This window comes from Myotis daubentonii, chromosome 9 (assembly GCF_963259705.1).
Source record: "Myotis daubentonii chromosome 9, mMyoDau2.1, whole genome shotgun sequence".
NCBI classification, from domain to species: Eukaryota; Metazoa; Chordata; class Mammalia; order Chiroptera; family Vespertilionidae; genus Myotis; species Myotis daubentonii.
In genome coordinates this window covers 39,227,933-39,244,014 of record NC_081848.1, presented here as the reverse complement: position 1 = coordinate 39,244,014, position 16,082 = coordinate 39,227,933, and the positions used below count along the sequence as shown (strand labels likewise).

Here is a 16,082-nt window from a genome sequence, read left to right as displayed (position 1 = left end):
TCTCTCTGACTGGTGAGTTTGCTCCTAGAAGAAAAAAGGCAGAAGACTTGATCTAATCTTCTTGTCAACATAATAACTACATCTTTTGTAAATATAATAATGATATTTACTAGGAAGAGAAGTATATATACATATACATATAGATATAAATTTATTTCAGAGAGGAAGGGTGAGGGAGAGAGAGATAGAAACATCAATAATGAGAGAGAATCATCCATCGGTTGCCTCCTGCATGCCCCCTACTGGGATCAATCCACAACCTGGGCATGTGCCCTGACCAGGAATTGAACTGTGACCTCCTGGTTCATAGGTAGACCCTCAACCACTGAGTCCCACCACCTGGGCAGGAAGCAAAGCATTATATATAGAAAATATTAGTTAAAGGACGCTCCTTGTTAAGTATTTCTTTATTATATACTAGAGGCCCAGTGCATGAAATTCATGCACAGAGAGGGTCTCTAGGCCTCACCTGTGATCAGGGCTGATCTTTCCCGGCTGCCAGCAGCCAGGCCCACCCCTACCACCACTGCCACTGGTCACCCTCTGTGTACGGGGTGACCGGTGGGGTGACTGGGGCCCTGGAGCCATCAGGATCCACCACCACCCACCCCCAGTTCCCAGTTCCTCATTGGGCGATCAGAGCCTGCCGGCCACGGGGGAGAGACTGAGAGGTTGGCCAGCAGGCCCCAAGTGATGATCAGGGCCTGTGGGTTGGGGGCAGCTCCTGCATTGGTGGTCAGTGTGTGTTAGCTGACTGGTCATTCCGCCATCGGGTTGATTTACATATTACGCTTCTACATATATAGATTTTGTAAGTAAATACAGAATGTAGATTTATGAGGCATGGGTCCCTGGAGGAGGTCACATAAGCTATACTTCCTGGAGTATTAAATGGAGATGTTTTGTAACTCAAATGCGCCTCTTCTATGTGAAATATTCTGTGGACCTTAGAGTATGTATGTATCCAATAAAGGAATACCAGTGGAGCTGGAGTCAATGTCTCTGACTTCTTGTCTGAGCCTCTTCACTGCCCACTTATCTTTGAGATTAATAAGAAAGATTGATAGTAGGCAAGTTCTCTGATATTTGTCAGTTTGATCTGCAACTTAAGCCCTTGTGTTAACATAATAGAAAAAAGAAACAAGGAAAAATTCACTATGAAATGTTTGAAAAGTCTCAACCAACTTAAACTACTTGACATTTATAGAATACTACATCTAGCAACTGAAGAGAGCACATTATTTCAGATAGTCATGAGAAATTCAGCAAGATAAATGATAAAATGGGCCATAAAACAAGTTTAAATACATTAAAAAGTACTGAAATCACACAGAGTTATTATCTTATCACAATGGATTTAAATTAAAAATCAAGAGGAACACAAAATTTTTTTTTAAAGTTAACACACTTCTAAATAATCTATGAGTAAGATGGAAATTAAGGAGACTTTAAAATATTTTAAATTGAATTATAATAAATACAATATATCAAAATTATTTGTGGGGTGCTATTAAAGCACTGTTTACAGGGAAATTTATAGCTTTAAGTGGTTACATTTGAACAGGAGATCTAAAATCAATCATCTAATTTTTTATGTAGGTAAAGAAGCTACCTAATAAAAGAAAAGCAAATTAAACCTAAAGTAAATCAAAGAGAGACAACAATAAAGGTAAGAGTAGAAATCAATAAACAGGAAAAGAAACATGCAAGAAAAATTAACAAAGCCAAAATTTGGTGTTTTGAAATGATAAATAAAATTCATAACCCCCTAGCAAGATTGTCCAAGAAAAAGAGGGAAAGTAAACATTTCCAATATCAGAATTAGAGGTGATAGTTAGTTGTACATGCTGTGAATGTGCTAATGTCACTAAACTGTTCACTTTAAAATAGTTACTTTTATGAAATATCACCTTAATAAATTAGCTTTTAAAATTAAAAAAAATCAAAAAACACTTAAAAATCCCACATCAGGAAATAAAACAGAGGGCATCTCTATACGTATTAATATACTTTTGGTTATAATAATGTATTTAAACCAATCTGTCAAAATGACAAGGTCACCATGTCATGTTACAATGGTCTGAGAGACTAGAAAGTGAGCACTGATTAGAGAGAATGTATTGAAAATGTGATCATAATCCCAAATATCCTGGTCATAAATATTATACAAATACCAGTAACTGAAAGTACAACTGCTTAATTTCTTAAAATTTAGTGGTCCTTGAGGGGGATGTCTTGAAATAAAGTCCAACTCATGAATTTATTATCATCAGCTTTATATTACAGCTATATAGGAAAAGCCCCTATTTTTCCTACTAGAATATATGCTTTCCTTAAGGCAAAAGATGATGCTTTGCTTATGTTAACTTTTCAGAATAGGAGTCAGTATATGACCCCTCTTAATTCAGATGCCAGTTGAAACTGTACTCATGTAACTATGGCCAATGTATAAATTTAAAGGCACAGTGGTCAAATAATTTGGACTCTGGAATCTGCCAGACCTATATTTACTCAGTTTGGTCCCCTACTGATCAACTGTATGAACTTTTCCCCTTTAGAGGCAAGTTTCCTCACTTGCAAAATGGGGATCAAGATAATTTCCAGGACACAGCATGTAAGGATGGTAAAGATAAAGGTAGAAGCTAACATTAATTGTGTTCTTACATTTGCCCAGCATTTTGCCATGTGCATAAGAATTCTCATTTAATAATTTAACAATTCGAACAGGTTACTGTTATTCTCAATTTACAAATGAGAAAACTGACAATTAGAAACTTGTCCAAAGTCCTATGATGAATAAGTTAGGATTTGAAAAAGAGCCTGTGGTTTACCAACCACAGAACATGAACATAATAAATGCTCAATAAATAGAATCTATTAAAATTCTTTCTCAACTACTAAATTAATCTAAATTATAATTAGAAGAAAAGCAAATAATTTTAGAGCCATTTTCTCTTTTAAAAAAGTTAAAATTAGCCCTAGCTGGTTTGGCTCAGTGAATAGAGTGTTGGCCTGTGGGCTGAAGGGTCCTGGGTTCGATTTTGGTCAAGGGCACATGCTCAGGTTGCAGGCTTGATCCCCAATGTGAGGCATGCAGGAGGCAGCCGATCAATGATTATCTCTCATCATTGATGTTTCTATCTCTCTCCCTTCCTCTCTGAAATCAATAAAAATATATTTTTAAAAAAGTTAAAATTATAGAAACACATTCAAAATAGAGGAGTAGTTGGGCAAAGAGAAATCTCCTAATTAGGAAATAAAGGTAGCAAAACTTCCAATGCTTAAAAAGAGACATATTTTATGTTAAACTATCCCACGGCCAAGAGGCAGGAAAAGCAGGAACAGGAACTTAGGTGCATCCCACAGCTTAGTTCATGGTTTGAGATGCAAAAAGTTATCTAGGGGGATTTTTACGAAGGGGATTTTGAGTATATATGATAACATCACCAAGCAAAACTTTCTCTGAAACATTTAGAATTATCTGAAAAAAGTATTTTTAAATATAAGAAAAAGGGGATATGGGTTAAATTAATCAGTGATTAATAAAAGTTAAGTTTGAAAAAGTGACCATTTTATCCCAGGTGCTTTTAATTCTTAAAAGTGTCTCTAACCATCTATCCTATCTAATAATAGAGAAACATGGTAATTAACCATAACTTCGCTACCCTTCCCATGGGCTAATCAGGGCGATATGCAAATTAACTGCCAACCAAGATGGCAGCCGGCAGCCAGGCAGCTGAAGCAAACAGGAGGCTTGCTTGCTCCAGTGATGGAGGAAGCCAAAGTTGCCCGCCTGCCGCTGCCGGCCTCTGAGCTGCACTCTAAGAAACAATGTTGCAAATAGAGAAGCTAAACAAACCCCAGAAACCTGCTTTCAGCCAGCCGGCCTCAGAGCTGGAGCTATGCTGGGCTGCATATCTGGCGCTTTGGCCAGATAGGTCATGCTGTGCTGTCTGTTACTAAAACACATAGATAGGAAGGCACTGACATCAGGCCAGGCCTTGAAATATGGTCTCATGGCCCCTTCCCAGCATGCAGGCCTTCTTTCTCAGAAGGCCTGGAAGTCTCATTCCAAATTTGGGAGACAAAAGACTGGAGAAAGTATAAATAAAGAGTTTCCTCCATATTGGGGAGCCCAGAATTTGAAAGACACATTTTTCTCTGGGCCTCCACAAAATTTAATAATAAAATGTAACTCTTGCAGTCAGCACTGCAGTTCAGCCTCTGCTTCAGCAGGGTGCTGTAACTGTAGTTGCTGGCCATGGAAGTCGGCGCTGCAGTTCAGCCTCTGCTTTGGCAGGGTGCTGTAACTGTAGCCAGCTAGCCAGCTTAAGAAAGGCTCTTAAATTTGAATTCTGAGTCGGTGGTCTATCTCACTGAGTGAACCCATAACAGAGCTGCAACAGTGTTTCAATTATAGAAGCCAAACAAACCCAGATACCTGCTTTCAGCAGCTGAGGTCTCAAAGCTGGAGCCCGAGCCTCAGAGCTAAACCCGGCTCTCAGTTCCAGTGACAACCATAGAAGGTAAATAAATCCCAGAATAAAAAAAAAAAAAGAAAAAAAGGAGCTGTTGGGAGCTTCGGTCACCCGCCAGCCTGAAAACGGCCCTCAGCCCCTCACCTAGACTGGCCAGGCACCCCAGTGGGGACCCACACCCTGAAGGGGGTGTGACCAGCTGGAAACAGCCATCATCCCCTCATCCAGGCTGGCCAGGCACCCAAGTGGGACCCCCACCCTGATCCAGGACACCCTTCAGAGCAAACCAGCGGGCCTCCACCTGTGCACCAGGCCTCTATCCTATATAGTAAAAGGTTAATATGCAAACTGACCCTAACAGCAGAAGGACTGGGAATGATTGGTCACTATGACACACACTGACCACCAGGGGGCAGATCCTCAATGAAGGAACTGTCCTCTGGTGGTCAGGGTGCTCTCACATGGGAGGAGCTCTGCTCAGCCACAAGCCAGGCTGATGGCTGCCAGTACAGCAGTGGTGGTGGGAGCCTCTCCTGCCTCCTCAGCAGCACTAAGGATGTCCGACTGCAGTTTAGGCCTGCTCCCCGCTGGCAAGTGGACATCCCCCGAGGGCTTCCAGGCTGCCAGAGGGATGTCTGATTGCCAGCTTAGGCTCAATCCCCACAGGGAGTGGGCCTAAGCCAGCAGGTGGTCATCCCCTGAGGGGTCCCAGACTGCGAGAGGGCACAGGCCGGGCTGAGGGACCCCCCCGAGTGCACAAATTTTTGTGCACCGGGACTCTAGTATATATCTACACTAATAAAAGAGAAAAATGGTAATTGGCGTACGACGATACCCTTTTCATTGGCTAATCAGGGCTATATGCAAATTAACTGCCAACTAAGATTGGCAGTTACCCCCAACAAGATGGCGGTTAATTTGCATATGTAGGCACAATGCAGGGAGGCGAAAGGGAAAGCAGGAAGAAGCCCCCTGCCACTGACAGTGATCGGAAACCCAGGGGGGAGCTAAGAGCTGGGGGGCAGGGCAAAGGAGGCCCTGGGGCCGCCTTTGCCCTGCCCCCCAGCCATGATCGGAGAATCAGGCGCCTTTGCTGCCCTGGCCAGTGATAGCAGGAATTAGGGGTAGAGCCAGCGATGGGAGCTGGACACGGTCAAAGCTGGCAGTCCCGGGAGCTAGGGGTCCCTTGCCTGGACCTAAAGCGGAGCCCACGATCGTGGGGCCGCTGCAGCTGCGGGTCCCCGCTGCCCGAGCCGGACGCCTCAGCCAGAGGCGTTAGGCCTGGGCAGGGGCGGAGCCTGCAACCGTGGGGAGCTGGGGGTCCCCTGCCCAGGCCTGACACCTCTGCCGAGGCCTCAGGCCTGGTTAAGGGGCCGATCCGGTGATTGGTGATCGGAGGGTGATGAGGGTCAACTCCTCTGGCCAAGGCATCAGGCCTGGGCGGGGGGCTGAGCCGGGGATTGGGGGGATATGATGGTCCCCTTGCCCAGGCCTGAAGCCTGGGTCAGAGGCGTCAGGCTTGGGCGGGGGGTGGAGCAAGCGATCAGAGGGAGATGGGGGTCCCCTGCCCAGGCATGATTCCTGGGCCAGAGGCCTCAGGCCTGGGCGGGGGTCAGAGCCAGTGATCGGGGGGAGATGGGGGTTCCCTGTCCAAGCCTGACACCTCTGGCAGAGGCATCAGGCCTGGGCAAGGGGCCGATCAGGTGATCAGAGGGTGATGGGGGTCTACGTCTCTGGCTGAGGCATCAGGCCTGGGAAAGGGGCAGAGCCAGCAATCGGAGGGTTCTGGGGGTCGCCTGCCCAGGCCTGATGCCTGGGCCAGAGGCATCAGGCCTGGGCTGGGAGCAGAACCAGTGATGGGGGGAAATGAGGGTCCCCTGCCCAGGCCTGACACCTCTGTCAGAGGCGTCAGGCCTGGGCAAGGGGCCGATCCTGTGATTGGAGGGTGATGGGGGTCAACGCCTGAGGGCTCCCAGTATGTGAGAGGGGGCAGGCTGGGCTGAGGGACACACTCCCCCCCACACACATACACCCAGTGCACGAATTTCGTGCACCGGGCCCCTAGTGTATATATATAAAAGCCTAAGTGACTGAACAACTGAATGACTGAATGACTGGTGGACTGATTGCTATGACATGCACTGATCACCAGGGGGCAGACACTCAACACAGGAACTGCCCCCTGGTGGTCAGTGAGCTCCCACAGTGGAAGCATTGCTCAGCTGACATATGGGCAGCAGACGCAGGGCTCACGGCTGGCCGCCGCAGCCCAGAGACCACAGCAGACAAGCCTACTAAGGGGCTGCAGCGGCAGGCACAGTGGGGCCAGGATGAACAGGAGCAGCAGGCAGCATTGGACTGCCAGTTTCAGCCTGATCCCCACAGGCTATGCCAAGGGACCCCACTGGTGCATGAATTCGTGCACTGGGCCTCTGGTATATTTATAAATGTGGTGGTTAATAATTTTAGTTTATTCTCATGCTTGGCTGCTTTAAGTTTTTTAAATAATGATGTGGTAATGTTCTTAATTATGCCTTTTAGAAATCTGGCTATCTGGATAACAAAGCTATTCATGAGATACTGCAATCCTTCTGGGAATGGCTGGAGGAAATAAACACCTCTCTGAGTTCTGACTTTTCAACAGTCACCTTATATGAAAACAAAAAATGCCAAGCATACAAAAACGTGTGTTCACTGATGAGAGACTGAAGCACAAAGAAGAAGAGGCTGAAGACTACGTTCCAGGGATATAATCTATACATGATAAATATTGGTTGGTAGAGGTGGGGAGGAAGAAATGAGGGAAGAGCAAGAAGAGGAGAATATGGGATTCCAAAAAGATAGCCACACATAGAATCCTGAGATGGGAAGGGGAAGCTCAGTAGTTTGGTTAGAATGCAGATTTTGTGCAAGTAAAGCAGTGCATGCCTAGAGGGGTGTGGTCAAACACTTACCTCAACCCGTTGCGGAACAACCTCTTGTAGTCAACATTTATTATACTGATATTTTCTTTTTTAAGTTCAGCAACGGGATCTAACCGGCCCACATGCTGAAAATTAGGAGCTTTCCACCTCACATAGTCCCTATCAAAACCAGGCAACCAATAAACCTGTAAGAAGAAACAGGACATTTTTCAGTGAACCATCAGCTGTCTAGGTACAAACAGTTCCCTGTACAATAGATGAAGCCCCACTCCAGCACTGGTGGCAGTCCATAGGGAGCAGAGGGAGATTCTAGTCTTTGGCCTGATATAGTCTGATAAATTCTTACAATGGGGCTTTCACCAGGGTTGTTCTGCAGTTGAGTTTCCTCAGGTAATATAATGGGTCAAGGGCCCATTGTGTCACACTAGCCAAAGTGGATGAGGGGCTGGCAGGTGTGGATGAAAGGTGGGAACCATAAACATCTCCTCTGGCTGATGATGCTAAACATCATCCTTGAAAGGGCTCATTATGACTCATCTGTGCAAATAGTTCCATTGGTAAAAAGACCCATTTTCCCCGACTCATAGCACTCTTCTATATTCTGAGAATTTAAGAGATTTGGAATAATTGACTACCCCAATACAGAGGGTTCCTTCTGAAAAACATGATGAACAAATCTATGCTCAAGTAAGACCCAGCTTATTCATCATTAATTGAAACCAAGTCCTCAATGCATTAGTGTACCCAGGCCCTTTCTAATAGTTCTACTTTGGTGCATGGTACAGGTCACATCAGATGGTCATTACACTGCTGATATTTCGTTTGGTTTGGAATAGCAACAAACCTCAATGTTTCTCCCCAGTGAAATAAATATAAGTGAGTCATTCTTAGGTTGCTTCATGTAATGTATAAGCAATAATTTCCATTTCTAAAAGGGGAAAATTTATTTAAGGATCCCAGAGAAGATCTGTAAGATAGGGTAAGTTCAACTGCTATACTCTTGGGACATGCTACCCACCTCCCAACCTCTACCATAAATACTGAGATAGACATACCAAATGTTGCTCAATTTTAGATTTAAGAATCACATCTACTACACGACGTACATATGTACTTCTGAGAGGATGTTTTGGTGGAGGGCCATTAAGATCAAATATCACATATTTATTTGTCTTCCGTGCAATATCCAAATAATCACTTAGTTTTGGAATCTTCTGACTTTCTGCTTTTTCTTCATCAGCCTCTGATAAGGGTTTCATATTGTAAAATGGCTTCTTCTAAAAATAAATACATCAGAGAATACATTGGCTCCTATCAAAAGCATTTTCCAATTTTCCTGCTATATGGCCCTACCTCCATGTTGCTCCATTATCATTCAACACCAGGCCCTCTGAAATACTGGTAATGCCAGGAGGAAATAAACAACTGAGATAAGAGTTACCAAGGAGAAAAATAAAATATAGACTCCAGCTCAGCTGGTGTGACACAGTGGTGGAACATCAATCCATTAATGAAGAGGTCCCTGGTTCAATTCCTGGTCAGGGCACATGCCCCAGTTCTAAGCTTGATCGCCGGTTCAGGGCATGCAGGAGGCAGCTGATTGATGATGAATATTTTAAAAATAGAGACTCTGTAGCTAATTATGGTATTTGGAATATTTTTATCTATACCAAAGACCCTGTTGTATTTGCACTGAAAGACCTTCATGTTCCTGTCTTAACTTTCCTTTTCAGACATTTTTCTATAACTCAAGGTATCCCTTTTCAGTTGCCCTGGCTTCCAACATTTGCTCACACTGTTCTAGAAATAGGCTTTGGGCCCTAGCTGGTTTGGCTCAGTGGATAGAGTTTTGGCCTGCGGACTGAAGGGTCCTGGGTTCTATTCCAGTCAAGGACATGAACCTTGGTTGCTGGCTCAATCACCAGTAGGGGCTGTGCAGGAAGCAGCCGATCAAAAATGTTCCTCTCTCATAGATGTTTCTCTCTATATATCCCTCTCCCTCTCTCTCTCTCTCAAAATCAATAAAAACATTTTTTTTAAAAAAAGAAATAGGCTTTGGCTTCAGACTGAATTGGAGTCAATAGCAGTTCTTATACTCATTTGCCTTCTTTGTCATATTCACCTGTTAAAAATCCTACCCTCAACCTGAAAAGCCCAGTTCAAATGCTACCTCCTTCATAAAGCCTTAAATATTCCTGAACTAAAAAGATTTTAATAGTGTTAAAGTTCAATGGCCCATTTTTGTGCCCCTGTATTTGGATGTCTCATTCTGTCCTCTATAGTTATCTGTGGATATCTTAGACCAAATTCAAAACCTGGCTTCATATGCTTCTTGCTGTGTAATTGGTAGAACCATTTAAATTCTCCAAGTCTCCATTGCCCAAACCAGAAAGTAGAGGACGGGGTGGGGGGGGGGGGAGTGCGGGAGAGGGGGGAGGCCGGGTAAGCTATCTACTTCAAGATTATTCTGAAAATTAAATAGGATAAAATATGTACAGGGTCTAGGAGCATGTACAGTACATAGAAAAGTGCAGAATTCACTTAGTTCCCTTACTCTCTACTGCCTCAACTGGAATGTAACTCCCTCACAGCAGAAACTGTCCATTTTTCTGTGCAATACACAGCATTTCATTCTACACCTCAGTCCATACACGTATTAGCTATTTTAAATATAAAGATGGCTGTTTTTATTATCATTTACCAGTTGTAGATTATTTGTGGGTGAAGTCAGTGAAGCAAGCAGTAGCCACCTCACATTTGTGTAACTCAACCTCTTTCTCTCTGCACAACTTTATCTTCATTCTCATTCTCACCTTTTCTATTTCTTTTCCTTTCCTTGACCTCTTTAACAAGCCACCCTTTCTCACTTTTCTCTCAGGAAATATACAACCACATTTCACAATATCCCCATGCTAGACTGTAAGGCAGATCACAGAAGCTGAATTAAACATAGTCTATATCTGAGCGGAGGTCTACAATGAGGATTTTCTTCAGTCTCAGAAAAACAGAAATTTGCTTTAGGATTCAAGATTTTGTTTGACTCAACACCCCATCTAGAGTAGACCAACTGACTCATTTAAATATTAAAATAACAGTAGGCATAGACCAAGGTGGGATTTACATGACTAAACTGTGCATAGTTTTTTTAACTGTGTTTGAATGGGAAAAAGGAATAGGAAATGCACTCTAGAAAGACATTTATGAAGCCTTTCCTTTAAGAATAAATTGGACGAAAATTCAAAATAGCAAAAACAATAAAGATTAAGCAACAGGAGAGTTTAAAACTAGATTCCAGTAAGCTTTAAATGTTATTATGGGGTAGAACTAACAGCTGAAGTAAATCAAGTCTCTTTTTTTATACATAAAATAGGCGACTTAGTCAGAAAAAATAAATAGGAATGGGATGATGCCTGTTTAGACTATCTCCAAATTGTGGGTAAACATTTTTAAAAGCTTAGAAAGTAACAAGATAAAAATGAAAACAAATTTCCAGTTCTCCACATAAAATACCTAGTTCCTCAATTAAAAACAATACTAAAAAGGTCTTTGGTTCTCTAGGCCTATGCTTAGAATAATTGCAAGTAGATGGTCCAGTGGACAATCCAATGTGTCATATTGATTAAAAAGTAGGACAATTATTCAAAATCTGCCAAATGACCCTACTTAGAGGAAAACATTACCATTCAATAAGCAATTTTTGAGAACTATCTATAAATATAGATGAAGAATAATATATATATTTTCTTGTTGATACATAAGCCACCGCTTTTAAAAACAAATTTATTAATCGAGAAAATGAGATTGTTCAGAGCACTAAAACCATTGAAGTAGTGGGAATGTCTAACAATCCCAAGTCATTTATATGTCCCAACCTATAACTGTTATTTTGAGGCCACTGTCAGAAACACTCCTTTCTTCTCTATGGCACTTTCCTATAAATTCCATCATTAGAAATCTACTTTCATCATTAGAAATCTAAAAAGCACCACCAGAGAACGAAAAAACGGCAGCGAATAGACAGATGTGTCATGCACCTCGTCCTGGAGACAGACTAAAAATGCAACTAAATCGGAGAACAGCCACCCGGCATTAACAAAGTAGACACAGCTGAGGAAGGGCAGAGGATGCCTGGAGAGCGGTAGGAATGGGAATGTGGGCTTAAGAGGGGAGGCTGGCCAGCTGGCCAAGAGGGCGAGGAGGAAGCTGTGTTGCACCAAAGCCACATCCTTTGGAGACAGGTGTAACATCCAACTGTGAAAAGGAAAAGCCACAGGGCTGCTGTCTGCTGGGGAATCTGGACCCAAGACCACAACCTCAAAAGGCTGCACTGCAAAAGGTGGCCCGAAAGGCAGCCCAAGGTGGGGAGAGAGAAACATGCAGTTTTATCGTTGTGTTGTCTTTGCTTTTTTTTTTTCTCTAAACACAGAACACAGGAATTTCCCATTGCAAACACTCACCTGAGGCTTCCGCGCAAGGAGAGAGGCACAGACTTGAGGTGCCTGAGAAGAGGCTGGGGAGGGAAGCAGGGCAGGGAGATGTGACCAGGAGTCCTGCAGTGGGACATTCTTAAGATTCTGAACCAAAGCAGCCATTTCTCCGGAGAAGAGTTAGCCCTTCCCAGTAACCTCAAAGCAGGTAATACAGCCTACCATACCCTGCATTCTGAGCTTTACAGAGGAAACAAAGGTAGAGGCCAAGCTTATAGGTCTGAATAGTCCCAAGAGCTCTCAGTGACTGCATTAGAACAGGGGTTATCTACCCTACTATTCTAGAACCAGACTGATAAAAACTCCAGATTGCCAGTGGTCTCCATATAAGGATCTCTGACCAACCAAGGCCAGAGTAATATTTTGGGCCACTCGCAGAATAGTAGCTCTGGGTCATTAAAACTCAGCTGAAGCAGACACTTCATTTTTTTATTTTTTAAACATTTTTAATTTAATTTTTTAATTTTATCTTATTTTTGATTTTTTTTTTTACTTTTTTGCACCTTTTTCATCCTCACTTCTACTTTTTCTCCCATTTTTTCTCCTTTCTCTATTTTAGTTTTCCTCTTTCCTTTCTTTTTTCTCCTTTTAAAAAGTGGATCTTCTTTATCTGCTTTATGGATATTATTCAAGTCTCTGTTGGTTTATTCATATACCTAATTTCTTCTTTCCTGCTCCTACTCCATTTCCCCTTCTCTTCTCTTTTTCTTCACTACTCAATTTTTTATTTTTTCTCTTCTCCCAATTTCTTAACCTGCTTCACAACCTAAATTTAGGCTTATCTGCTGTTTCCTCTATTCTTTTCAAAAAAAAATTTAAAAATTATTTCTTGTCTTTTCATTTCTTTTCTCCCTCCTCTATGCTAAACCATGGTCCTACCCCTATTTATCCAATTCCTTAACCTTATTTTCTCTATTTAAGCTTTGCATCTACAGATTCCACCCCCCCCCCTTTTTTTCTGGCTGTTTTCTGTCTGTACTTTTTGGTTTATTTGTTTTGTTGTGTTTTCTCCCCATAGTCTTTCTTTTTTTCCCCTTGCTAACATTCTTGCTCTCTTTTCTATTTCCCAATTCTCTTTTTTTTCTGGTGGTCAGTTTTATTGGGGCTACAGGTGTCTTGTGTTCTGTTCCTACTGCCTCATGTCTTGTCGTGTTGTATTTTGTGCTGTTTGGTCAGCACCTCCACAATGGTTGGCACGATGTGGTATGGAGTGAGCCACATAATCAGAAGAGACTCCATCCATGAATGGGACAATAACATTCAAGACCCAACTACATTAGGAGAACCCAAATATCTCAAGCAGGGGACCCAGTCCAGGAGACCTGAAAGTGTGCACCATTGGGTCCCAAAAAACATCTACTACATAAGACAAATTCAAAAATCTGGGAGGCGTAGCAGTCTGATCTAATACATAGAAACAATTACAAAGAAACAGCAAAAATGGAGAAACAAAGAACCCCCAAATAAAAGAAAAGGAGGAATCACCAGGAAAGAAACTGAAGGAAATGTAGGCAAGCAATTTGTCAAAGAAAGAATTCAGAGTAATGGTTACAAAGATGCTCAAATGTCTAGATGAGAAATTCAACAACATGTGTAAGAATCAAGAGGAAAAGAAGAATCATACAGTTGCAATAAAGAACACAATGGAAAATTTCAACAGTAGACTAGAAGAAGCTAAGGATTGATTCAGCAAGTTAGAAGACAAGGTAGAAAAAAACACACAAGCAGAGCAGCAACTAGAAAAAAAACGTAAAAGCAGGAGAGTCTAAGGGAGCTATGGGACAACATGAAATGAAACAATATCTGCATTATAGGGTACCAGAAGGAGAGGAAGCTGAGCAAGGAATAGAAAACCTGTTTGAAGGAATAATGACAGAAAACTTCCATGACGTTGGGAAGAAAAAAGAAGCACAGAGAGTCCAAAACAAGATGAACCTCAAAAGACTGACACCAAGACACATTGTAATTAAATTGGCAAACGACAAAGTAAGAATCTTAAAGGCTGCCAGAGGGAGACTGAAAGTTATCTACAAGGGATCCCCCATTAGACCATCAACTGATTTCTCAGGCCAGAAGGAAATGGCATGAAGTATATAAAGTGATGCGAAGCAGGGGACTGAATCCAAGAATAATCTATCCAGCAAGGCTATCATTCAAAATTGAAGGTGAATTCAGAAGCCTCACAGACACACAAAAAAGGCTAAGGGAGTTTATTACCACCAAGCCAGCAATGCAAGAAACGCCAAAGGGACTGTTGTAAGTAAAAAGAAGAAATAGAAAGGGAATAAGGAATATATACATAAAAAATAAAAATGGTAATAGGTACCTATCAATAATAACCTTAAATGTAAATGAATTAACTGCTCCAATCTAAAGACATAGGGTAGCTGAATGGATAAGAAAACATGATCTATATACATGTCTATAAGAGACCCATCTCAGAACAAAGGACTCACACAGACTGAAAGTGAAGGGATGAAAAAAAAAATTTCAGGCAAATGGAAATGAAAAAAAAAATGAAAAAAAAAGCTTGGGTAGCAATACTTCTACTGACAAAATAGACCTCAAAGTGAAAGCCATTATAAGAGATAAAGAAGGTCACTTCATAATACTACAGGGATCTATACAACAGGAGGCTATAACCCTGGTAAACATATATGCACCCAATACAGGAACATCTAAATATATTTTAAAAAGCTTCTGGAGCATATCAAGGGAGAGATCAACAGAAATACAATCACAGTAGAGGACTTTAATACCCTACTGACATCACTGGATAAATCTTCTAGACAAAAATTCAACAAGGAAACAGCAATCTTAAATGACATTCTAGAACAGATAGAACTAATTGACATCTTCAGAACTTTCCACCCCAAAGCTACAGAATATACAATCTTCTCAAGTATATAAGGACCATTTTCAAATATAGACTACATGTTAGGACACAAGCTAAGTCTCTACAAATTCAAGAAGATTGAAATCATATCAAGCATCTTCCCGGACGACAATGGCATGAATTAGAAATCAGCTACAATAAAAATGCTCAAAAAGTCAAACACATGGAAACTAAATAGCATGCTATTAAACAATGAATGGGTTACCAAAGATATCAAAGAAGAATTAAAAAAAACATCCTGGAAACAAATGAAAATGCACACACAACAATCTAAAACCTATGGGACACAGTGAAAGCAGTCCTAAAAGGGAAGGCCTCCCTCAAAAAACAAGAAAAACTGGCAATGTTTTCTAACACTAAAACTTAAAGAATTATAAAGAGAACAAGAAGAAAAACCCAGGACAAGTAGAAGAAAGGGAATAATAAAGATCAGAGCGGAAATAAATGACATAGAGACCAAAAAAACAAAACTAAACTAAACAAACAAGAAAAACCCAACAACAACAACAAAAAACAATAAGATCAATAAAACCAAGAGCTGGTTCTTTGAAAGGACCTCTAGCCAAGCTCACCATAAAACAAAAAGAGAGGACCCAAATAAACAAAATCAGAAACAAAAGAGATGAAGTAACAACTGACCCCACAGAAATACAAAGAATTGTAATAAAATACTGTGAATGACTTTATTCCAATAAATGAGACAACATGGATGAAATGGACGTATTCCTAGAAAAATACAACCTTTCAAAACTCAATCAGAAAGAATCAGAAACCCTGATTAAGTTGATGACTACTGATGAAATTGAAGCAGTAATAAAAGAAGACTCCCAGCAAACCAAAGCCCTGGTCCAGATGGATTCACAGGGGAGTTTTACCAAATATTCAAAGAAGAACTAACACTTCTACTCCTCAAACAATTCCAAAAAATTCAAGAGAAGGAACACTACCACACTCTTTCTATGAGGCTACCATCACTCTAATTCCAAAACCAGATAAAGACACAACAAAGGAAGAGAACTACAGGTCAATATCCCTGATGAACATAAACACTAAAATCCTCAACAAATTTCTAGCAAACCAGATCCAGTACTACATTAAAAAGATCATACATCATGACCAAGTGGGATTTATTCCGGGGATGCTAGGCTGGTACAATATTTGCAAATCAATAAATGTGATACAGCACATAAACAGATTGCAAGACAAAAATCACATGATCATATCAATTGATGCAGAAAAAGCTTTAGATAAAATCCAACACCCTTTTTTGGGAATAGAGGGAACATATCTCAACATA

General features: G+C 41.5%; 1 protein-coding gene across 1 annotated transcript in view; it reads right to left on the bottom strand.

Moving 5' to 3' along the window:
* GDPD4 (glycerophosphodiester phosphodiesterase domain containing 4) overlaps positions 1–16,082 on the bottom strand; it is an 86,035-nt gene that overhangs the window by 15,236 nt on the left and 54,717 nt on the right. Inside the window, exons 10-11 of the mRNA XM_059710658.1 lie at positions 8,458–8,679; positions 7,433–7,587 (exon numbers count right to left, since the gene is read on the bottom strand). Coding sequence (XP_059566641.1) covers positions 7,433–7,587; positions 8,458–8,679 — 377 coding nt within the window. The remainder of the gene's footprint in view (positions 1–7,432; positions 7,588–8,457; positions 8,680–16,082) is intronic.